General features: G+C 43.4%; 5 protein-coding genes across 5 annotated transcripts; 3 read left to right on the forward strand and 2 right to left on the reverse strand.

Annotated features, from left to right (window-relative positions):
• Positions 1 to 250: 250 nt before the first annotated feature.
• On the forward strand, positions 251 to 5171 carry LOC118429744 (gastrula zinc finger protein XlCGF57.1-like). The gene is made up of 2 exons (XM_035840365.1): positions 251 to 565; positions 2668 to 5171. Exon 2 carries the CDS (start codon positions 2675 to 2677, stop codon positions 4427 to 4429), a length of 1755 nt encoding a protein of 584 aa, XP_035696258.1. The 5' UTR covers positions 251 to 565; positions 2668 to 2674; the 3' UTR covers positions 4430 to 5171.
• A 1045-nt stretch (positions 5172 to 6216) lies between these two features.
• LOC118428726 (gastrula zinc finger protein XlCGF57.1-like) lies at positions 6217 to 9147 on the forward strand. The gene is made up of 2 exons (XM_035838889.1): positions 6217 to 6334; positions 7221 to 9147. Exon 2 carries the CDS (start codon positions 7227 to 7229, stop codon positions 8943 to 8945), a length of 1719 nt encoding a protein of 572 aa, XP_035694782.1. The 5' UTR covers positions 6217 to 6334; positions 7221 to 7226; the 3' UTR covers positions 8946 to 9147.
• Positions 9148 to 11681: 2534 nt separating this feature from the next.
• Positions 11682 to 14282, forward strand: LOC118428729 (gastrula zinc finger protein XlCGF8.2DB-like). Its single transcript, XM_035838893.1, has 2 exons — positions 11682 to 11719; positions 12268 to 14282. Exon 2 carries the CDS (start codon positions 13079 to 13081, stop codon positions 14012 to 14014), a length of 936 nt encoding a protein of 311 aa, XP_035694786.1. The 5' UTR covers positions 11682 to 11719; positions 12268 to 13078; the 3' UTR covers positions 14015 to 14282.
• Positions 14283 to 15002: 720 nt separating this feature from the next.
• Positions 15003 to 18969, reverse strand: LOC118428603 (uncharacterized protein K02A2.6-like). Its single transcript, XM_035838705.1, has 2 exons — positions 16708 to 18969; positions 15003 to 16613 (listed from the first exon to the last, which is right to left on the reverse strand). The coding sequence occupies exons 1-2, from the start codon at positions 18967 to 18969 to the stop codon at positions 15003 to 15005; spliced, it is 3873 nt and encodes a 1290-aa protein (XP_035694598.1).
• A 907-nt stretch (positions 18970 to 19876) lies between these two features.
• On the reverse strand, positions 19877 to 23843 carry LOC118428604 (uncharacterized protein K02A2.6-like). The gene is made up of 2 exons (XM_035838706.1): positions 21582 to 23843; positions 19877 to 21487 (listed from the first exon to the last, which is right to left on the reverse strand). The coding sequence occupies exons 1-2, from the start codon at positions 23841 to 23843 to the stop codon at positions 19877 to 19879; spliced, it is 3873 nt and encodes a 1290-aa protein (XP_035694599.1).
• Between the last annotated feature and the right edge of the window lie 395 nt (positions 23844 to 24238).

The raw sequence follows: 24238 nt of genomic DNA on the forward strand, positions 1-24238 counted from the left end.
CTATGCAAGCTGATGACGGCTGACCCACAAAGTTTGAAATCGCCGTCCGTATACTTAATATCTCCAAACAGCCTGTTCTTTTGAACAACGAATGTAGGTAAAGTAGCGTTTATACGGCTGGATACCAGGCTACTACATACATGAGGCTGTAGATAACGTCACAAGCTTAATTCTGCCTCAAATAGTGCCACATAGGGAAGGAACTATTTATTTATGTATTGCAATTACAGACAAAGCGATACAGTACAAGGCAAATCCAGACAGTTTAGCGTTTAGCATTTTCCTTTGGTAGCTGATGAACATTGTACTTTGTATATGCTTTCGTTTGGTCGAATAGATTTTTCCACTATATATTTGTTATGATTGAATGCCCTTGATTCTTGCTTCCGTCAATCTACAATCGGTGACCGAGTTGAGGCGAATAATCAGGTTTGCAAACTTTAACCTGTAACCTCTCTTTGACCCTGGACGTGGGAAGCTCTCCATTTTGTGTGCTCTGCTTTCATTTGCGATCTCTCTCCAATTGGACACGATTGTTACGATATTTGTAGACATCACGGACGAGGTAAGAATACCAACCATCTCATATTAAGTCTTTGTTCATCATTGGTGAGATTGCACGCCATTGGTATATAACGTTATATATGTAAATCGGGACTGTCGACTGAAAATGAACGGTCAATTGCAACTGAGACGGTATTTGGAATGTAGGGGTGAAGAGAGGTCGGTTTTAAACAAAACAAAACCAAAGGAGAATGTACTACTACTAGTAAATTGGGTTGCCCAACGTATACTTTCTCCTTCATTTGTTCTGAGATTCGGCGTTGCATGCGGTTTATAATGAAAATAAACTTCTATATTTAACGCTATTTACCATTTGATCGTAAGGGCACCCACGACTTGCTGACGCGGCGCTTGCGATGTCTTAATTAGAAACAGATCTGTGGGCCGCTAGACGGGAAAACACTCCCGGCCAGTCCTCGATAGCCTGGGTACCATCCGATTGCTACTGGGGATTCTTACTCTCAAAGCAGAGATCAGCAGAAGCTCAGCGCGCGGCAAAACTCAAAGAGAATGGTACAAAACAAAAAGCCCGGTAAAAACATCCTCCTACGCACGGTCCCAACGGCTAGCTGACTGCTCAGCCTATTGCCTACGCACGGTCCCAACGGCTAGCTGACTGCTCAGCCTATTGGGCCCTGCTATCCCAGGCCCTACCCCCAGGTATTATGATTGTCGCCACAAACTCGCCGCCCTGCTTATAAATATTAATGAGCTTACCCTTATATGGGCAGTCAGCCGTTGGGATATTAATGAGCTTACCCTTATATATGGGCAGTCAGCCGTTGGGAATCGGGCGTAGGAGGATGGTGCTATGTAAGACGTAACATGATTGGCTGATAGCTTCCCAGCGGCCTTTGCGAGACAGCTTTCGACAACAAAAAGCCCAATACCTGGGGGTAGGGCCTGGGATAGCAGGGCCCAATAGGCTGAGCAGTCAGCTAGCCGTTGGGACCGTGCGTAGGAGGATGGGTAAAAACGCCTATAATAATAATAATAATTGAAAAAACACGTCCAAAAAACAGCCGGAGCCGAACCTCTGCTTGCTTGTAGAGTAGGGGTTCTTTACACAAGTGTAATCGGATGGTACCCAACCTAAGCCCTCGCCGCGAGCGGACGAAAATAAAAACACCCACTCGCAGCCGGAAAGAATTAACAACTCCCATTGTGCATGTATTCAGTATTGTCATTTCACTTATGGGGAAAATTACTTGTAATCGTTGTTTATGCAATAAGAATGGTATTTTCCCCCAGACAGACTTCGTGCATGTACATGTGGGCATTAAATATTTTCCGGCAGAAATTATAGAAATTATGAATTGGCAACAGAGTCTAGATGGTCGCCATAAAAATAGCGAACTTTATATATGGATACCTGGATACGTTCTTCAGCCCATTAGCTATAATGTGCAAACAGTGTACGTCAAACGTGGTGGAAGACGAAACACATTTTATGTCAAACTGCTCTCTCTATAATCAAGAAAGAAAAGAGCTGTTCGAAGAGACCATCAAATTCCACCCAAACTTCCTCACATTCACTGACAAAAAGAAATCAGTTCTCCTTCTAACATCACAAAACCCACACATAATAAAAAAGGTGGGATCTTTCGTCTTCCACTGTCTTCGAAAAAGGAGTCGAACCCATTAACCCAGGATCTAGAGTTAGAATTTACTACCTTTAGACTAGAGTAGACACTTGTGTTTTTGTATCGTGTACATTTGTTTGAATCTTTTTATGTTAACTGCAATTAGCCCACGGGCAAGAATTTGCAATAAACTTGACTTTATGATACATAATTTGTAGGAAGCTAATCTGCCTGGTAAAGGTAATCTTCCCGGACTTCGGGACATTAAAATCATGACATACAAATTACATGAAATTTAAACAAATGGTACTTGCAAACTATAAATTATATAATACAGTTACTTATTTGCAAACATAGGAGGCTCCTAAATTTCATTTACAGACTCCTTTACGTAATGAAAAAAAATATTTAAACTGTGGTATATATTGCTTGTCTTTGCCAGTTTTATGCATCTTGCCAAGTCATTGCTTCTATTATCTAGGTAAGTAAAACTTCTTTTTCTTGCTGTCATTTGAAACAGAAAAGAGATGGCCGATCCCAGGTGCAGCCGAGAAAGTCCTACTGAAGATCTGCGTCTTGAACATTCTGGGAATGAGACAAGTGGCAGTGTCCAGACAGCAGACTTAGACGTGAGCTGGCAGCAGGACAGGGAAGAACAAACTTCGCGCGAGGAAACGTTTTGTGTGAAGGTTGAGAAGACTGATTCCTTGTCCCCACATGTAGAGGATCACAAAAAAGTCTGTCTTCAGGACAAAACAACAGACATGGGCTGGCAGCAGGATAGGGAAGAACAAGTTTTATCCGAGGAAACGTTTCATATGAAGGGTGAGAAGACTGATTCCTTGTCCCCGCATGTAAAGAATCACGACAAAGCCCTACTTCTGGACAAAACAACAGACATAGACTGGCGACAGGACAGGGAAGAGCAAGCCGAGGAAACGTTTCGTATGAAGAGTGAGAAGACTGATTCCTTGTCCCCACTTGTAAAGGATCACGACAAGGCCCTACTTCAAAGCAGGACAACCGACAGGGGAACGTTTTATTGGGAAGTGAAAGAAACTGACACGTCGTTGCATCTAGAACAGGCGGAAAGTCAAATGCCTCAACTCATCAATACCGGAGAGCCCTACTTGTGCAGGGAGTGTGGATATACGACACATGTAAGGTCTACTTTTATAAGGCATTTGAGAACTCACGCAGGAGAAACAACCTACAAGTGTGATCAACGTGACTATCCTGCGACACAGAAATCCACTTTGAATCGTCATCTACTATTAAAACACACTGGCGAGAAAACCTACGCGTGTGGGGAATGTGGGTACAGGTCAAGACACAGGAAAGCCCTTCGCCAGCACCAAAGAACACACACAGGAGAGAAGCCCTACAAGTGTGACCAGTGCGACTATTCTGCAGCACGGAAATCCACTTTAGACCACCATCTGGCAAGGCACACTGGCGAGAAACCCTACATATGTAGGGAGTGTGGATACGCGGCAAACCAAAGTGGCGCCCTAACGCGGCACATGAGGACTCACACGGGAGAAACACCCTACAAGTGTGACCAGTGTGACTATGCCGCGTCACGGAAATCCACCTTAGACATCCACCTACTAACACACACTGGTGAAAAACCCCACGTGTGCAGTGTGTGTGGGTACAGGGCGTATCAACGGTCAAACTTATCCATTCATATGCGAATTCACACAGGAGAGAAGCCCTACAAATGTAATCAGTGCGACTACTCTGCAGCCCGAAAAAACGAATTGAAGTACCATTTAGCAAAACACAGTGATCAGAAACCTTTCGTCTGTAAGGAGTGTGGATACAAGACACATAAAAAGTATAACCTTACTAACCATATGAGATATCATACAGGTGAAAAGCGATACAAGTGTGACCAGTGCGACTATTGTGCTGCGCACAAACACACATTGGATGAGCACATGACAACCCACACTGGCGAGAAACCCTACATGTGCTGGGTGTGTGGGTACAGGGCAGCTAGAAATTCCGATCTTTCCAAGCACATGAAAACCCACACAGGGGAGAAGCCCCACAGGTGTGACCAATGTGACTATTCCGCAGCACGGAAATCCCAGCTGAACAGCCATCTAGCAAAACACAGTGGTGAGAAGGCCTACATGTGTCAGTTTTGCGGATATAGGACGGCTGTACGATCTCATTTATCCAGACATATGAAAACGCATGCAGACGACAAAACACCACCAGAACTGATCGAACAGTCGAATGAGAGGAGTACAACGCCTTTTGGTACATCGTAGTAGAATATTGTGGATTAATATTATTATCCAAGCAGAGCTTTTGGTTCGGGGCGAGATTTTTAATGCTTGCCTCCCTCCAGACGTTAGAAATACTAGCCTCCAGACTGAAAAATCTGTTTGGGGAATAAAATGTGCGGCCCCAATGTGATGTATGTACTATAACTTCAATAATGTGTATCATGATCAGTTGAAACACTGTATTATATACTAATTTTCCCGTTCGCTGGGACCTAATGTCGGTGAAGAATGCTGTGCTGAAACCACTACACTAGCTGAAAGACTTGATGAGTTTACGGTAAGAGCTCACGCGAAAATCGCCAATGTAAAACATTTATTTATATATATCCATACCAAGTAATCGACATAGCATATATTATATTCTCATGTTTGAATAGTCTGACATAGTTGAACAGAAATTGCAAAATGTTGTGATGTTCTTCCAAAGAATAGCGTCTCCTTACCTGGCTTACAGTATATATATAAAGATACTTTTAGAGGCAGGAATGGCTTTCCTAGAAAGACGATACGTTAAACACCCAATAGAAAATTAGACAAAAAGTAGCTACGAAAAATAATAGCAAGCATAGATCAATAATAGACATGATAAACTTTAGACGAAAAGAGTAACATATATTTGACATGTTTGAATGTCTATACTTAATGTGCTTAATACTGTAAGGTTACAGTACAATTTGAATTCGCGTTAGTCGTGCCAAAATGTATTGTTTTGTCATTGCAAAAATAAAATAAAAATTTGTACCATTGAGATCAGCAACATTCTCATTAATGTGCTTACGTTTTGACAAATACATGCCTTACCAAAATGTTTATATTGTTGAAATGCCTTGGCAAATTTTACGTTATTGGTTATTAATATTACACTGAGAGGAAATTTTGCTCATTAGACTTACATATTTTACACGAATTTCAATAAAGTAATCATGAAGTATCCAGGGTGTATGTTCAACAAACCGTAAAATTCGCTACAAACAATTAAACTAATTAAATTGACACAACCGATCTCGGAAGTTAAGCAACATGCAGTCCGTTTGTACCGGATGCTACAGCAGGGCCAAGAATTCGTCTTTTGGAAGGGACATAAAATGGGGGTCCCGTGCTCGAGGATGTGCCTCACTTAACCACGTAATTCAGCCTCATTCCTCAAATATTGGGTACCTACCTACTGGCTGCAAATAATACACCTGATGTATTGTAAGAAATTATGAAAAAAAAGTCATGTCGAAAACACATTTCCAACCCGAAAAAGAGAAGATATGAATAACGGGAGGCCAAGAAACATAATCTTGGACAGATTTCTATTTTGCGTTACATTTATTCATCTTTATTTTATAAGAGCAATCGCCTACCGTGGACCCAACATCTGGAACAGTCTACCACCAGTGACCAGACATACGCACAGCCCCAACTCTGGCTTCCTTTAAGACACTCTTAAAGTAATGGAGGCAACCGAAATGAACGGACTCGAATAATGTAGCGGCTCTCAGTATTATGTATTTTGTACCATGTAGGTAAAAATTTGTGTATATAGACGACTTATTAGGATTAATGCAAACTCTGATGATACAATGTCTGACCCTTGCCTCTTCCCTCGTGATCTCGTGACAATGAAAAGCTTTCATGATTTGAGCTTTCAAGAATAAACAAAGGTTAAAACAAACAAACAAACAAAGAAATTTCGAAAGCAACTCTGTTAACTTAATCTGTAACCGGCTATAAGAATCACAATCCGGGTCAGTTGAATAATCAGGTTTGCAAACTTTGACCTTTAACCTTCAATTTGACCCTTGACGTAGCAAAGTCGACATCGTTTGTGTGGTCCTCCAGACTTCCTTGTGTCCATTTGAACACCGGTTTATCACGCTATTTCTCAGCAACACGAACGAGGTAAGAATTTTTGTGTTTGGGGGAACAAGGTTCTAAAATGGGTTATAGGCAAGTTCTATCAAGCTTCGTTCTACATGTGATGAATGTTATGACAGAGCGGGTCCGTTATCTGTGACTAATGGTCTCCCTCGTCTCGAAAATCTGACTGACTTGAAAGAAAATTGCCAAAGCGTTCTTTCTCAAGCTTGTTAAAAAAATATCCCTCCCAAAACAGTCCCTTTTTTTGTCTTGTGTTAACTGAGCCATCCAGCCTTCTTGGAAAATTTACCGAAGGTTGTTTTTAGATCTTTTTACGGCACTCTCCGCCCATATTTCCTCTGACCACGCTGTTCGCATTTACCCCAAAGAAAAGGGGATCGTCGCAACCGCTTCGGGCTGTAGTCTATTTTCTGAAAATCATCCCCAAAGCGCCGAAATCCCAGCTCAAAGTCGTCGCTAAAATGTTATGGGAGTAATCACTGTGTCGTGACTGACGTGAGAACTTGTTATGTAACAAAGGACCCACGCCAGCTTGCGTTATGCAGATTGGCGGTAATTAGCACTTCGACGTTTAGATTTCACACCTTATGCTAAAATGTTTGAAAAGAAAGTCCCATATCTGATTGTGGCTAGCCTCTACCAGCCCTTCCTATTGTATGAATAGTTGGAGTCGGCAAAAAAAAAAATAGAATAAAAAAAATTGGCAAATAATTGGCTAGGAGAGTCGGTCCGCGTTGAGGTTCAAAGGCCCATATGTCCCATATGTGATAGGAATGGAGCTAGGAATTTGCTTTCAATTGCCTTTACATTTGTTATCATCCTTTCTATTCTGTTCGGACTACCCATCTACCAAGATCATCAAGTAAAACATATTTTTCCTTTTGTTATTTGTTTTTCCCCACATCAGAAAGGCATGGCCGATCCCAGTTGCGGAGGCACTGTTACAGATTTGCGTCCCGAACATCCCAGGAACGAGATATACAGCAGGGAGGACCAGACAACAGACATGGGCTGGCAACAGGGCGGGGTAGAACAAGCTCTATTGTCCCCACATGCAGGGAATCACAACCAAGCCCTACTTCAAAACAAGACAACAGACATTGGCAGGCAGCAGGACAGAGAAGAACTTGTACACAAGAAAAGACATACAGGAGAAAGGCTCTACAAATGTGAACAGTGCGACTATTCTGCAAAATTGAAACATCATTTGGACCGCCATGTACTAAAACACACTAGCGAGAAACCTTTTAAATGTGATCAGTGTGATTATTCTGCCAAATTGAAACATAATTTGGACCGCCATGTACTAAAACACAATAGCGAGAAACCTTTTAAATGTGATCAGTGTGGCTATTCAGCAATACGAAAATCCAGCTTGGACAACCATTTAGCAACACACACAGGAACATTGCGAAAAAGACGGCCAAGACCCTACAAATGTGAACAGTGTGACTATTCTGCACCTCACAAATCCGGTTTGGACCGCCATGTACTAACACACACTGGCGAGAAACCTTTTTCCTGTGATCAGTGTGGCTATTCTACAGTCCAGAAATGTAATTTGGACAAGCATTTAGCAACTCACAGGGACGATAGGCCCTTCAAATGTGAACAGTGCGACTATTCTGCGAAACAGAAACATCATTTGACCCGCCATTTATTGAAACACACTGGCGAGAAACCTTTTTCGTGTGATCATTGTGACTATACTGCAGCGCGGAAATCAGATTTGGACAAGCATTTAGCGACACACATAGAAACATTTCGAACAAGACCCTACAAATGTGAACAATGTTACTATTCAGCAACACAGAAGCACCATTTGGAACGCCATGTACTAAAACACACTAACAAGAAACCTTTTACATGTGATCAGTGTGACTATTCAGCCGCGCGGAAATCCCAGTTGGACGCCCATCTAGCAAAACATACAAATGAAAAGCCCTACAGTTGTGGTGAGTGTGAGTACAGGACAACTCAAAAGTATCTGCTAAACCGACACATGAGAATCCACACAGGAGAAAAGCTCCACAAGTGCGACCAATGCGACTATTCTACAGTAGAGAAGCAGAGATTCGACATTCATGTATCGAGGCACACCGGTGAGAAAGCCTTCTTATGTGAAGAATGCGGGTACAGGACTCGACATAGGTTTGCCCTAAGTCAGCATCTAAGATCACACAGAGGCGAAAAACCATACAAGTGTGATCAGTGTGACTATTCTGTTGGAGACAAAGGCAGTTTGGATCGCCATCTAGCAAAACACACCGGTGAAAAACCCTTTCTGTGTGAACAGTGTGGGTACAGAGCAGCGAAAAAGGCTGACTTATCCAAACATATGAGAAGGCATACAGGATATAAACCCCACAAGTGTGACCAGTGTGACTATTCTGCGGCGACAAAATCCTCCTTGATCCGACATAATAAGAAGCACACTGGTTACAAACCCTACGCGTGTGAGGAGTGCGGATACAGGGCAGTTGCCATGGGTGACATGTCCAGACATATGAGAAAGCACACTGGAGAAAAGCCCCACAAGTGTGACCAATGCTCGTACAGGGCAGCACACAAGTGCAATCTAGTCTATCATATCAAAAGAAACCATTCGGAGGGAAAGCCATTAAGTGACTGACAGAACGGCTTACATGCTACTGTTTCCCTTTTGTATACACTCTTGTAGGTTTCACAACCAATGTTAACCGCTATCTCCTTGCGAAACTATGTCCAACACCCATCAACTTTCTTGAAATAGTTGAACTGTAATTTCCAACAGGCAACACCAAAATTGGACTCACCCAAATTTTCGACTGCACGGCATCAGTCTTTGTCAAGGAATGAACAATCCACTGCTGTTGTGACGTCACGTTATGTAGATAGAACACGTGACTCAGTAAGCAGTGGATTATAGGTTGCAGGAAGTCTATGGCGCCCACCGTCTCTGTCCCATCAACTTTGGCTAGAAGTATTGAAAAGGCATTGCTTTAAACAAATCTACTAAAAAAAAACCTCCAAACGATTATTTTACTTGAACTTGCGTAGTGCTATCCTCATCTTCATCAGCAATCAGCACCAATGAAGAAGATCAGAGTATGGGAGTTAAACACACATCACTACCAGAGGACAAGCCTCATGCTGTAGTGTCTTGCACAAATGTGTGGCATAAGGGCTACAGAAATGGAGATGGGCACCACCCCTGGGCATCTGTTGTATGGGCAACTTTTTAAAAACTAATCCTCATGTCTGGGGGTCGGGGACTACATGATAACGCCCAGTACCGGCCTCCTCTTACCGCTGATGTTTCCTTTTGATATGTGAGTGGTGATATTGCCTGTCGATGATATGATGTTATATACTCCATTTTAGATGATATATAAGTTATCCTACACCATGTACATACAAATGTTCTTTTTTTTTTTAATTTGTATTGTTTATGTGTTTGTCAGCAGGGCTAGCCCTTTGTAATAGCCATAGGCTAGTTGGGCAGCCCTGGCTGTGTGTTCGGTGCAGCCAAACCAATAAATAAAATAAAATAAAGATATTGCCTGCTTTAGGATTGTGACATCACCAAAGATTATTGCACATCGTATTGTTATGATTTTGATTAAGTTTGATTCTACAGTTTAGGTAATCTCAATGAGTTTTTGTTTACTCACAAAATAGGAGATAGTTTTTTCGTATTGAACTTAATCTTTCGTATTTAATCTTCTCCGTGCTGTCGACGTGACCAAAGATTATTGTACAACGTAACGTTATTGTTATGATTTTAAAGAAATTCTATAGTTAGGTAATCTCAATGAGTTTTTGTTCACTCACAAAATAGGAGAGAGTGTTTTCGTATTTAATCTTCTCCGTACTGTCTTAGTCTCCAAGCAGACCCAACGGTGCCTTAGAGATAGTATCAAAGCTGGCCAGGGACTTAGTACGGCACCAGTGCCCGTTTGACTCCCTTAGCCGGCTATCTCCCTTTGGCCGGCTATATTCCTTTGCCAGCTTTAATATATTATCTCTAAGGCACCGATGGGTCTGCTTGGAGACTAGTACTGTCTAACCTCATGGGTGCAAAATGGGCACTGCAGTGTGTTAAGGGTTAAACTGACAGATCAAAGCCCAAAACTTGTCAAGTACACAATACATGTGTGTAAGTCTGAAAATTATAATTGTACCATGGTTTACGTTTGTCAGTATTGAGAATATAGCAGCGTTGTGTTTTAATACATTTGTACATTGCCATCTGGAAACATGAATAGTTTGTCTTTTGCTATGATCTATGATATGATAAACACCTTTTTTTACCTTTAAAATCACTAACATTTTTACTAATATGTGTTTGTTTGGGGAAATAAAGGTTTCCGATATGATGTGTGTTTGCCTTGATTGAGTGCCTTTGCTGCATACATGTACTACATTATTGTTACCTCGTAAGAATATAGTAGGAATTTATATATTGAATCCACATATGATTGTTTGTGAAGTGACAAAAACTGATTTTGACTTTATGTACAACAAAGGGTAAAATACCTGACATACCATGTATTACTTTAGATAGTATTGAAAGGGAAATATGTAAGATTCATGTCAAAAACACTGATTTCCAGCCAGAGAGAGAGAAAGGCACACACACACAAACATAACGAAAAAAGCGACCACCCAACTTAAACCAAAACCTGTGTCCGCGTCCGGAGTCTTCTTCTTTCAACTGCTGGCTACCACCACGCCGCTCTGAGGTACATGGCAGGGACCTCAGAAATGCTGATAACTTCAGCCAGTTTAAGTGCCGAACATCACGTTTCAGGAATACCACGCTGCCTTATTGTATCGATCTGTTAAACTCACATTAGTCTTTGAAGTGTCACATTTTAATTATTCAGAATGAGATCGATTTTATAATTGACATAGATATATATTTACTTGATGGTGTGTAGACCCACAATTTTGAATTGTAAAGTTTAGTGGAAATTGTGATAAGTATGTTAATGCACTAGGGCAGGACATTCCATTGTTTTAGTCCTAAGCGCCAGCCTCTCCTGTACAATGTACGAGGCAATTTAGTCCTCGGACTATAATCTTGTACACGACATTGTGTGTTTAAATAAATAAACCAGTACTAGTTCTCTCTCAGTCTTCAACCGCATGAAGTTGGACGCGTGTATGGAAGAAGAGGCTAACTAATGTGAAGGAACTATGATCCCATATAGATCACCATTTGACAACATGAACATACCAGCACTCATTTTCTTGCACAACTCCGGCAAATTGTAATCGGCTACCGACTTCTCAATGCTGCTACCTTAGGTGGGTAATCAGGGGGTTCGAACTTTCATCTTTGACCTCCATGCTGACCAAATACGTGGCAAAGTGGCCATTTTGTGTGCAAACTTTTACCCTATTTCTAAACGACACGGACAGGTAAGCGTGCCAACAACACTGTACTGTTTTCTCTACTTGCAGTTATGCCAAGAGTGGTGACCGCAAGCACGTTGAACTTTATGTTTTAGACAGTTTACGGCCAGGTGAGAGTAAAAGGGGGAGGGCAGTGTACGTTTGAAGCTGAGTGCCTTCTATAGATTTTTTAGTGGTACGTAGCTCTTTGGGTAGGAAACACTTACTTGGTGTATATATATATATACATTGATATTGATATATTTTAAGATATAAAACACTTTGATGAACTTTAGACATCCAGGTAGTAAGATACCCCAAATAGTAATTTAACTCAAGCAACTGAAGATAATTTTCGAAATGGCCGGACGTTAGAGGTCTAAGCATCCACTACCTAAAGTGTCACTAATGATAGGTATCTGAAACTGCTGTCTGAATGCTGCCTGAAACGCATGACCTTTCCAACTTCATATCCAGTTGCTTGAGTCAGTTGGCGTAGTAAACACATTAGCCCATTCTACTACTGTTTCGCATAGGTTTGTGTTCTACAAACTCCTGTTTTTTTCTTTCATCAGTTTTCAAACAACAGAAAAGAGATGGCTGATCCAAGTCATGGGCATTCTATTGAAGATCTGCGTCCTGAACATCCTAGAAACGAGACAAGCAGCAGGAAGGACCAGACAAAAGACGTGGGCTGGCAGCAGGACAGGGAAGAACAAACTTCATGTGAGGAAACGTTTCATGTGAAGGTTGAGAAGACTTTGTCCCCACATGTAGAGGATCACAACAAAGCCCTACTTCAGAACAAGACAACAGACATGAGCTGGCAGCAGGACAGGGAAGAGCAAGCTTCATGCAAAGAAACCTTTCATGAGAAGGTTGAGAACACCAATTTTATTTCTCCAGGTATAGAGGATCACAGCGAAGCCCTGCTTCAAAACAAAACAACAGGCATGGGCAGGCAGCAGGGCAGGGAAGAGCAAGCTTCATGCCAGGAAACATTTCATGTGAAGGTTGAGAATTCTGATTTCTTGTCCCCACAAATAGATCATCATGATGAAGCCCTTCTTCAAAACAAGACAACAGACATGGGTTTGCATCAGGACAGAGAAGAGCAAGCTTCATGCCAGGAAACGTTTTATTGGGAGGTGAACGAAACTGACTCATCAGCATACGTAGAGCAGGTAGAAGGTTCCATGCCTGATTTCAACACTGAGAAACTCAGTCAGTGTGACTATTCTGCGACTCAAAAATCCAAATTTGGACCGCCACCTACTAAAACACACTGGTAAGAAACCTTTTTTGTGTGGTCAGTGTGACTATTCTGCAACACAAAAATCCAATTTGGACCGTCATCTGCTAAAACACACAGGCAGAAAATCTTACATGTGTAGTCACTGTGACTATTCTACTTCGAATAAATTACAGTTGGACCGCCATCTACGTAAACATACAGGTGAAAAACCGTACAAGTGTGATCAGTGTGACTATTCTGCAGCACAGAAAATCAGTTTAGATTTTCATATAGCATCAAAGCACACTGGTGAAAATCCTCACATGTGTGGGAAATGTGGGTACAGCACGTATCTAAAATCCAACCTTAAGAACCATATGAGAACTCACATGGAAGTTAAACCCTACAAGTGCGACCAATGTGACTTTTCTTCAGCGCACAAATGTAGTTTGGACAAACATCTAGCAACACACACCGGCGAGAAACCCTACATGTGTGGAGAGTGTGGGTACAGGGCAGCTCAAAAGTCTCAGCTTTCCCGACATATGAGAATCCATACAGGTGAAAAACCCTACAAGTGTGACCAGTGTAACTATTCTGCAGCCCTAAAACACACTTTACGTCAACACCTCGCAAATCACACTGGTGATAAGCCCTACATGTGTGGGGAGTGTGGGTATAGAACAGCTCGGAAGTCTCATTTATCCAAACACATGAGAACACACACAGGGCAAAAACCCTACAAGTGTGACCAGTGTGACTATTCTGCAGCCCTAAAAAACACTTTAAATCAACACCTCGCAAAACACACTGGCGAGAAGCCCTACATGTGTGGGGAGTGTGGATACAGAACAGCAAAGAAGTCTCATTTATCCCGACACATGAGAATACACACAGGGCAAAAACCCTACAAGTGTGACCAGTGTGACTATTCTGCTGCTGATAAATCTACTTTGGGCCAACACCTAATGAAGCATACCGGAGAAAAGCCATACATGTGTGGGGAGTGTGGGTACAGGGCAGCTCGGAAGTCCCGCCTGACCAAACACATGAGGACCCACACAAGAGAAAAAACCCTCAAGAACTAAAAGAACATTTTGCTGAGAGTTATCTATACAAACTGTTATTGTACAATGTAGTTGGTTACAAAACATTGAAATGATTTTGCATTCATCCATATGTTTGACTCATATGACACAGTAAATTGCAGAGATAGTTTTTTTTTTACCGTAATATACATATTTTTAGAGGCAAAGTAGGAAATAGCTTATACGTTTATTTTACTTACTTTATGATCGCATATTAACACTAAGAGCGATAACTGTAGTGTTAAACACAAACAGATTTTTACTGTGTAGTATCTAATACAAACTGTAATTGTACAATGTATTTGGTTACAAAATATTGAAATGATTTTGCATTCATCCATATGTTTGACTCATGTGACACAGTAGATTGCACTGAGATAGTTTTTTTAGTGTAATGTACATATTTTTAGTTGCAAAGTAGGAAATAGTTACTACATTTATGCTCGCATATTAACAGTATGAGCGAAAATTATATATACATGTATACATGTATTATGTATACATGTATTAAACACAAATAGATTTTACTTTGTTAGTGTGTACAACAAAAGAAGATATACTTTTTACCATTGAAATCACTAACATTTTTATGTACATGTTGTTACTTTGTACGTCATGAATTACCACAGATTCACTGCATTTCCATGGTTTTATTCTACTTATGGTTAGTCCGTACAAAGCGTGTATATGCTCAATGCAGTCCAGATGGCAAAGAGGGAGAATCTCAGGTCTCAGCTTCTCTTGGTGGCTTGCTTCTGAATATGCATGATGGGCTATTCTATTACAATGGGTAGGGGTGTTAGCTCTATTCTTACTCTGTGTAACATCCCCTTTTCTTTACAAAATATGTTAGTTCCTTTCTCTTGAACTTTCATGCATTATCTTTAACTGGCATGCCTTATCACTAAACTTGAAATCTATCAGAGTCCAGTGTCCATATTCGTTGTCCATTCACAGTCCATGATCATAGTTTTGTTTCCAGTTCATTTTACAAGTCCATACGGTCTGGCGCTTTTACAGTTCGGCCTGACCGTGTGACATACGGCGTTGGTTCAGTCGTAGTTGTCGTTGTTTCTGCTGTCGACTCTGGTGTTGCAGTTGCTGGAGCTGTTGTTGTCTCATCTACATCTGTTGATGGTTTCTGTTCTTCTGTTGTGTCGCGTATGTGCTTTCGGTTTCTCCTGTACTTGGCTCCGTCGACTTCTACTTCGTACGACTTTGGTGCTACACGTTGCACACACGTGCCATATTTCCACTGTGCTGCTTTCTGTGGTGTTAACTCTACACGCACTTGTTGTCCTGGTTGTATTGGTGGAAGACTTCTCGTGCCTTTGTCGTAATACCTCTTCGCTCTGGCCTTTCTCTTGTTGATGTTATTGTGGACGTTCGGTACTACCTTTGGCTCTAGTGCTTGTGTGTTGATTGGCACTTGCGTTCGCGTCCTTCTTGACATTAGTCGTTGCGTAGGACTGCTGCCTTGTCCTTGTGTTGGAGTGTTCCTCCATGCCAAGATGGAGACCCAGGGGTCCTGTCCATCTGCTGCTGCTTTCTTAAGCAGGTTCTTGGCAATCTTTACTGCCGATTCTGCTTTGCCGTTGGCTTGACTGTGATACGGTGATGTTGTCACATGTCGAAAGTTCCACGTCTTTGCGAATTGCTTGAACTCCTCTGATGCAAACTGGGGTCCGTTGTCGGTGACAACTTCCATGGGTATTCCATGTCTGCTGAAGTTCTGCTTGGTCTTGTGTATCACATTCTTGGCTGTGGTATTCTGGTGAAGCTCGTCTATCTCCCAGTAGTCGGAGTAGTTATCTACTGTGATCAGATAGTGTCGGTTTTCCAATGTCATCAGATCCATCGACACTCTGCTCCATGGCGTTGTTGGAGTTGGATGTGGCATGAGCGGTTCCCTCTGCTGCTTCGGCTGATAGGTTTTGCAGATGTCACATCGTCCGATTCTTTCTCGCAGTTGTGCACTCATCCCAGGCCAGAATATGGTTTCTCTGGCTCGTCTGATACATGCTTCTGCTCCTTGGTGGCTGGCATGTGTCTTCTGTATCATCTCTTCTCGCAGCTCTGCTGGGACGACTATCGCTTGTCCCTTGTATACAATGCCATCGTGCATGCTGACTTCGTCCCTGAATGTCCAATAGTCACGGACTTCTTTCTTAAGCTGCGTCTTGTTTTCTGGCCATCCTTTCTTTATTGTCTTCATCAATTCTCTCATGACTTCATCTTGCTGAGTGTGTCGACGTACCCTGTCTATCGTCATATCGGACACTTGGATGTACTCAGCGGGTGTTACTTGTTCGATTTCTTGATCCTCTTTCTTTGCTTCCTGGATCTTGAGTATCTCGTACTCGTCTCGCCTAGTCTCGTTCATGGTCCTCGTCAGGTAGGCTCTTGAGAGAGTGTCTGCGATATACATTTCTGAACCTTTACGGTACGTCACCTTTAGGTGGTATTTCTGCAGACGGAGCATCATTCTTTGTAGCCTCTTCGGTGCGTCGAGGAGAGGCTTCTTAAAAATCACTTCCAAAGGCTTGTGATCTGATTGTACAGTTACCACTTCTCGGCCGTGGATGTACTGGTTGAACTTCTGTGCTGCAAAGACAATTGCTAAGCACTCTTTCTCGATCTGCGCATAGTTCTGTTCTGTCGGGGTTAGAGCTCGCGAAGCATACGCTACCTACCGGGCGTCCTTCCTGCAGGAGCGCCGCTCCAAGTCCCTTGTCGCTTGCATCTCCCTGTATGGTCACCTCTTTCTCTACGTCGTAGTATTGTAGTACTGGCTGTGCTGTCACCAGCTTCTTGACCTCTTTCACTGCTTGGTCATGTGTTTCAAGCCATACCCAGACTGCGTCTTTGTCTGTTAGCCGTCTCAGTGGTTCGCACACATCAGACAGGTGTGGCAAGAACTTAGCGAGGTAATTGACCATTCCGAGGAACCTCTGTAGAGATCGGAGATCATCTGGCGTCTTCATCTCTGTGATAGCCTTGACCTTTTCTGGGTCTGGTTTCAGGCCATCTGCCGTTAGTAGCTGTCCCATGTATGGCACTTGCTTTAACTTGAGCCTCAATTTTCGCTTGTTTAGTTTCAGATTCTTCTCTCGTGCGCGTTTGAGCAGGTTACGCAGATTTTCATCGTGGTCTCTGTCAGCTTCTTCTTCAGTTTCACCACATCCGAAGACCAGTATGTCATCAGCGATGACGTCAACTCCCTGTAGACCTTCCAGTACCTCGTGCTGTCTTCTTTGATACTCTTCAGGAGCGGTGGAAATCCCAAAGGGCATGCGACACCACCGGAATCGGCCGAACGGCGTCCAAAATGTGGTTAGATAGCTGCTCTCCTCATCTAACTTGACCTGCCAAAATCCGTCTTTGGCATCTAGCACTGAGAACACTTTGGCCTTGGCAAGCCTTGGTAGGACTTCATCAAGGGTGGGGATCTGGTACTTCGGTCGGTGTAGTGCCATGTTTAGATCCTTGGGGTCTAGGCATATTCTCATCTTGCCTGGTTTCTTTACGACAACCATACTTGAGATCCACTCCGTCGGTTTCGTGACTCTGGCAATCACTTGTTTCTTCTCTAGTTCGTCGATTTTCTTCTTCAGTTCCGCTTTCAAAGGAACAGGTACCCGTCGTGGTAGATGCTGTACTGGTTTTGCTTCTTTGTCAATCTCAATGTGATATTCTCCTGGGAGGCATCCCAATCCTTCAAAGACGTCTGCGTACTCCTCAACTATCTGTTCTGTCTTGCTGTTGTTGACTTGGTTGACCGTGTTTAGGGTGATCAGTCCTAATTTGGTACATGTTTCAGCTGACAGTAGAGGATTCTGACGTGTCTTGACAATCTGGAATTCCAGATCTATGATACTGTCTTGATGTCTCGTCTTCAAGATGCCTTGCCCTACTGGCTTAAGGATAGAACCATCATATAGCTTCAATCTGGCTTTACTTGGTTTCATCTTGTGCCCGAACTTCCGGAAGTCATCTTCGCTAATCACATTGCATGTAGCTCCTGTGTCAATCTGACATCTTAGAGATTTTCCATCACTCATCTTCAGGTCTATGTACCATTTCTTGTTATTGCTTGACACAGAGCCTACAGTGTACACTTCTTCGTCATCTTCTGCCACGTTGTCTTGTACCATGTTTATCTTCTTGCTGGATGCTTTGCAAACCCGGGCGAAGTGGTTGGGCCTATCGCACTTCGCGCATTTCTTTCCAAATGCTGGGCATTTACCCTTGTCTCTAGCATGGGCTCTTCCACAGTAACCGCAGTTGTTAACTTGTGGTTGCATCCTTCTGTGTGGCTGCTGGAACTTTGTCTTTGCTTTGCCTTGACTTGGATTTGGCTTTGTCTTGGCATAATGCACTGTCTCTGCAGTCTGCATTGCCTTGATCTGTTTGTTTGTTGTCTCACTTGTCTTGCACTCTTCTAGTGCTGCTTGCAATGTGAGGTTTTTCTGCTTTAACAGTCGCATTCTCACCTTGTTATCGCAGATTCCGAGCACGATTCTATCGCGCAGCATCTCCTCTTTCAGAGCGCCATACTCACATGTAGACACTAGTTTCCTCAAGCGAGCCACGTACACTTCAATACTTTCTCCTGGTGCTTGTTCACAGGTATTGAACTTGTATCTCTCGTATACAGTGTTCTTCAGAGGCTTGAAGTGCTTATCTAAGGCGTCTATAATCTTATCTGGGTCTTGCCTGGGGTCTGCATCTGGCTGACCAGGGTCTGCTGGAATATCTAAGTTCCTTAGAATGTCCAGGCAATCTCTACCAATTACGGTCTTCAGTGTTGCTACTCGGATTTCCTTTGGTTTCTTGTTCTTCTCTGTAGCAATCTCATAGCTGGCCCATTCATCTTTGAAAATTTCCCAATTTTCTGATACATCTCCTGTCAGTTCTACAGGTTTGGGCACCGGTAATAGACGACTATCTGCCATGTTTACTTCAACAAATGTCCTTTGCCTGACCTGCTGCCTGTGCTTGTTTTGATGCTGTCACTTGCCGGCACGGTAACTAGACATTGACATATGCTTGTTCCTGGCACCTCTGACCTTAGATCATGCTCTTTAGCAGAGTTCCTACCTGTCAACTTTCCAGACGGTAAGGAATTTGTCCTTGGAACTAGGACACGCTAAGACAATGGAGCCGTTATGCCTGCGCACATGCCTGGCTCAGACTGTCTAGAAATTCTTCACAATTTCACAATGGAAATTCTTCACAATTCTTCACATTCAAGTTCTCTGGAGCTCTTTAGACTAGCATTCTTTGGATGCTATCTTTGAAGAAAGACATTAGACTTAGCTGCCTCCTTAGCAGTCGACTTTGGCTCTCTCTGTCCTTCCGTCTTGACTTGAGACTGTCTTCTTCTGTCTTCTTCTTCTGTCTTCTGCTCCTTTTCGGGTCCGTTTCGCCTTCTCAGTTCTCTTGAACTTGCTGAAGGGCACTTCTGACACCATGTTGCTTTGTACGTCATGAATTACCACAGATTCACTGCATTTCCATGGTTTTATTCTACTTATGGTTAGTCCGTACAAAGCGTGTATATGCTCAATGCAGTCCAGATGGCAAAGAGGGAGAATCTCAGGTCTCAGCTTCTCTTGGTGGCTTGCTTCTGAATATGCATGATGGGCTATTCTATTACAATGGGTAGGGGTGTTAGCTCTATTCTTACTCTGTGTAACATCCCCTTTTCTTTACAAAATATGTTAGTTCCTTTCTCTTGAACTTTCATGCATTATCTTTAACTGGCATGCCTTATCACTAAACTTGAAATCTATCAGAGTCCAGTGTCCATATTCGTTGTCCATTCACAGTCCATGATCATAGTTTTGTTTCCAGTTCATTTTACAAGTCCATACGGTCTGGCGCTTTTACAGTTCGGCCTGACCGTGTGACATACGGCGTTGGTTCAGTCGTAGTTGTCGTTGTTTCTGCTGTCGACTCTGGTGTTGCAGTTGCTGGAGCTGTTGTTGTCTCATCTACATCTGTTGATGGTTTCTGTTCTTCTGTTGTGTCGCGTATGTGCTTTCGGTTTCTCCTGTACTTGGCTCCGTCGACTTCTACTTCGTACGACTTTGGTGCTACACGTTGCACACACGTGCCATATTTCCACTGTGCTGCTTTCTGTGGTGTTAACTCTACACGCACTTGTTGTCCTGGTTGTATTGGTGGAAGACTTCTCGTGCCTTTGTCGTAATACCTCTTCGCTCTGGCCTTTCTCTTGTTGATGTTATTGTGGACGTTCGGTACTACCTTTGGCTCTAGTGCTTGTGTGTTGATTGGCACTTGCGTTCGCGTCCTTCTTGACATTAGTCGTTGCGTAGGACTGCTGCCTTGTCCTTGTGTTGGAGTGTTCCTCCATGCCAAGATGGAGACCCAGGGGTCCTGTCCATCTGCTGCTGCTTTCTTAAGCAGGTTCTTGGCAATCTTTACTGCCGATTCTGCTTTGCCGTTGGCTTGACTGTGATACGGTGATGTTGTCACATGTCGAAAGTTCCACGTCTTTGCGAATTGCTTGAACTCCTCTGATGCAAACTGGGGTCCGTTGTCGGTGACAACTTCCATGGGTATTCCATGTCTGCTGAAGTTCTGCTTGGTCTTGTGTATCACATTCTTGGCTGTGGTATTCTGGTGAAGCTCGTCTATCTCCCAGTAGTCGGAGTAGTTATCTACTGTGATCAGATAGTGTCGGTTTTCCAATGTCATCAGATCCATCGACACTCTGCTCCATGGCGTTGTTGGAGTTGGATGTGGCATGAGCGGTTCCCTCTGCTGCTTCGGCTGATAGGTTTTGCAGATGTCACATCGTCCGATTCTTTCTCGCCGTTGTGCACTCATCCCAGGCCAGAATATGGTTTCTCTGGCTCGTCTGATACATGCTTCTGCTCCTTGGTGGCTGGCATGTGTCTTCTGTATCATCTCTTCTCGCAGCTCTGCTGGGACGACTATCGCTTGCCCCTTGTATACAATGCCATCGTGCATGCTGACTTCGTCCCTGAATGTCCAATAGTCACGGACTTCTTTCTTAAGTTGCGTCTTGTTTTCTGGCCATCCTTTCTTTATTGTCTTCATCAATTCTCTCATGACTTCATCTTGCTGAGTGTGTCGACGTACCCTGTCTATCGTCATATCGGACACTTGGATGTACTCAGCGGGTGTTACTTGTTCGATTTCTTGATCCTCTTTCTTTGCTTCCTGGATCTTGAGTATCTCGTACTCGTCTCGCCTAGTCTCGTTCATGGTCCTCGTCAGGTAGGCTCTTGAGAGAGTGTCTGCGATATACATTTCTGAACCTTTACGGTACGTCACCTTTAGGTGGTATTTCTGCAGACGGAGCATCATTCTTTGTAGCCTCTTCGGTGCGTCGAGGAGAGGCTTCTTAAAAATCACTTCCAAAGGCTTGTGATCTGATTGTACAGTTACCACTTCTCGGCCGTGGATGTACTGGTTGAACTTCTGTGCTGCAAAGACAATTGCTAAGCACTCTTTCTCGATCTGCGCATAGTTCTGTTCTGTCGGGGTTAGAGCTCGCGAAGCATACGCTACCTACCGGGCGTCCTTCCTGCAGGAGCGCCGCTCCAAGTCCCTTGTCGCTTGCATCTCCCTGTATGGTCACCTCTTTCTCTACGTCGTAGTATTGTAGTACTGGCTGTGCTGTCACCAGCTTCTTGACCTCTTTCACTGCTTGGTCATGTGTTTCAAGCCATACCCAGACTGCGTCTTTGTCTGTTAGCCGTCTCAGTGGTTCGCACACATCAGACAGGTGTGGCAAGAACTTAGCGAGGTAATTGACCATTCCGAGGAACCTCTGTAGAGATCGGAGATCATCTGGCGTCTTCATCTCTGTGATAGCCTTGACCTTTTCTGGGTCTGGTTTCAGGCCATCTGCCGTTAGTAGCTGTCCCATGTATGGCACTTGCTTTAACTTGAGCCTCAATTTTCGCTTGTTTAGTTTCAGATTCTTCTCTCGTGCGCGTTTGAGCAGGTTACGCAGATTTTCATCGTGGTCTCTGTCAGCTTCTTCTTCAGTTTCACCACATCCGAAGACCAGTATGTCATCAGCGATGACGTCAACTCCCTGTAGACCTTCCAGTACCTCGTGCTGTCTTCTTTGATACTCTTCAGGAGCGGTGGAAATCCCAAAGGGCATGCGACACCACCGGAATCGGCCGAACGGCGTCCAAAATGTGGTTAGATAGCTGCTCTCCTCATCTAACTTGACCTGCCAAAATCCGTCTTTGGCATCTAGCACTGAGAACACTTTGGCCTTGGCAAGCCTTGGTAGGACTTCATCAAGGGTGGGGATCTGGTACTTCGGTCGGTGTAGTGCCATGTTTAGATCCTTGGGGTCTAGGCATATTCTCATCTTGCCTGGTTTCTTTACGACAACCATACTTGAGATCCACTCCGTCGGTTTCGTGACTCTGGCAATCACTTGTTTCTTCTCTAGTTCGTCGATTTTCTTCTTCAGTTCCGCTTTCAAAGGAACAGGTACCCGTCGTGGTAGATGCTGTACTGGTTTTGCTTCTTTGTCAATCTCAATGTGATATTCTCCTGGGAGGCATCCCAATCCTTCAAAGACGTCTGCGTACTCCTCAACTATCTGTTCTGTCTTGCTGTTGTTGACTTGGTTGACCGTGTTTAGGGTGATCAGTCCTAATTTGGTACATGTTTCAGCTGACAGTAGAGGATTCTGACGTGTCTTGACAATCTGGAATTCCAGATCTATGATACTGTCTTGATGTCTCGTCTTCAAGATGCCTTGCCCTACTGGCTTAAGGATAGAACCATCATATAGCTTCAATCTGGCTTTACTTGGTTTCATCTTGTGCCCGAACTTCCGGAAGTCATCTTCGCTAATCACATTGCATGTAGCTCCTGTGTCAATCTGACATCTTAGAGATTTTCCATCACTCATCTTCAGGTCTATGTACCATTTCTTGTTATTGCTTGACACAGAGCCTACAGTGTACACTTCTTCGTCATCTTCTGCCACGTTGTCTTGTACCATGTTTATCTTCTTGCTGGATGCTTTGCAAACCCGGGCGAAGTGGTTGGGCCTATCGCACTTCGCGCATTTCTTTCCAAATGCTGGGCATTTACCCTTGTCTCTAGCATGGGCTCTTCCACAGTAACCGCAGTTGTTAACTTGTGGTTGCATCCTTCTGTGTGGCTGCTGGAACTTTGTCTTTGCTTTGCCTTGACTTGGATTTGGCTTTGTCTTGGCATAATGCACTGTCTCTGCAGTCTGCATTGCCTTGATCTGTTTGTTTGTTGTCTCACTTGTCTTGCACTCTTCTAGTGCTGCTTGCAATGTGAGGTTTTTCTGCTTTAACAGTCGCATTCTCACCTTGTTATCGCAGATTCCGAGCACGATTCTATCGCGCAGCATCTCCTCTTTCAGAGCGCCATACTCACATGTAGACACTAGTTTCCTCAAGCGAGCCACGTACACTTCAATACTTTCTCCTGGTGCTTGTTCACAGGTATTGAACTTGTATCTCTCGTATACAGTGTTCTTCAGAGGCTTGAAGTGCTTATCTAAGGCGTCTATAATCTTATCTGGGTCTTGCCTGGGGTCTGCATCTGGCTGACCAGGGTCTGCTGGAATATCTAAGTTCCTTAGAATGTCCAGGCAATCTCTACCAATTACGGTCTTCAGTGTTGCTACTCGGATTTCCTTTGGTTTCTTGTTCTTCTCTGTAGCAATCTCATAGCTGGCCCATTCATCTTTGAAAATTTCCCAATTTTCTGATACATCTCCTGTCAGTTCTACAGGTTTGGGCACCGGTAATAGACGACTATCTGCCATGTTTACTTCAACAAATGTCCTTTGCCTGACCTGCTGCCTGTGCTTGTTTTGATGCTGTCACTTGCCGGCACGGTAACTAGACATTGACATATGCTTGTTCCTGGCACCTCTGACCTTAGATCATGCTCTTTAGCAGAGTTCCTACCTGTCAACTTTCCAGACGGTAAGGAATTTGTCCTTGGAACTAGGACACGCTAAGACAATGGAGCCGTTATGCCTGCGCACATGCCTGGCTCAGACTGTCTAGAAATTCTTCACAATTTCACAATGGAAATTCTTCACAATTCTTCACATTCAAGTTCTCTGGAGCTCTTTAGACTAGCATTCTTTGGATGCTATCTTTGAAGAAAGACATTAGACTTAGCTGCCTCCTTAGCAGTCGACTTTGGCTCTCT

The sequence above is a fragment of the Branchiostoma floridae genome, chromosome 13 (assembly GCF_000003815.2).
Source record: "Branchiostoma floridae strain S238N-H82 chromosome 13, Bfl_VNyyK, whole genome shotgun sequence".
Lineage (NCBI taxonomy): Eukaryota > Metazoa > Chordata > Leptocardii > Amphioxiformes > Branchiostomatidae > Branchiostoma > Branchiostoma floridae.

Bases quoted from the DNA above. Each gene is read 5' to 3' on its own strand.
- LOC118429744 (XM_035840365.1), top strand. From the start codon at position 2,675: ATGGCCGATCCCAGGTGCAGCCGAGAAAGTCCTACTGAAGATCTGCGT.
- LOC118428726 (XM_035838889.1), top strand. From the start codon at position 7,227: ATGGCCGATCCCAGTTGCGGAGGCACTGTTACAGATTTGCGTCCCGAA.
- LOC118428729 (XM_035838893.1), top strand. From the start codon at position 13,079: ATGTGTAGTCACTGTGACTATTCTACTTCGAATAAATTACAGTTGGAC.
- LOC118428603 (XM_035838705.1), bottom strand. From the start codon at position 18,969: ATGGCAGATAGTCGTCTATTACCGGTGCCCAAACCTGTAGAACTGACA. The intron at 16,614-16,707 runs GTAGGTAGCGTA...TTTGCAGCACAG, and splicing joins TCCTGCAGGAAGGACGCCCG to AAGTTCAACCAGTACATCCA.
- LOC118428604 (XM_035838706.1), bottom strand. From the start codon at position 23,843: ATGGCAGATAGTCGTCTATTACCGGTGCCCAAACCTGTAGAACTGACA. The intron at 21,488-21,581 runs GTAGGTAGCGTA...TTTGCAGCACAG, and splicing joins TCCTGCAGGAAGGACGCCCG to AAGTTCAACCAGTACATCCA.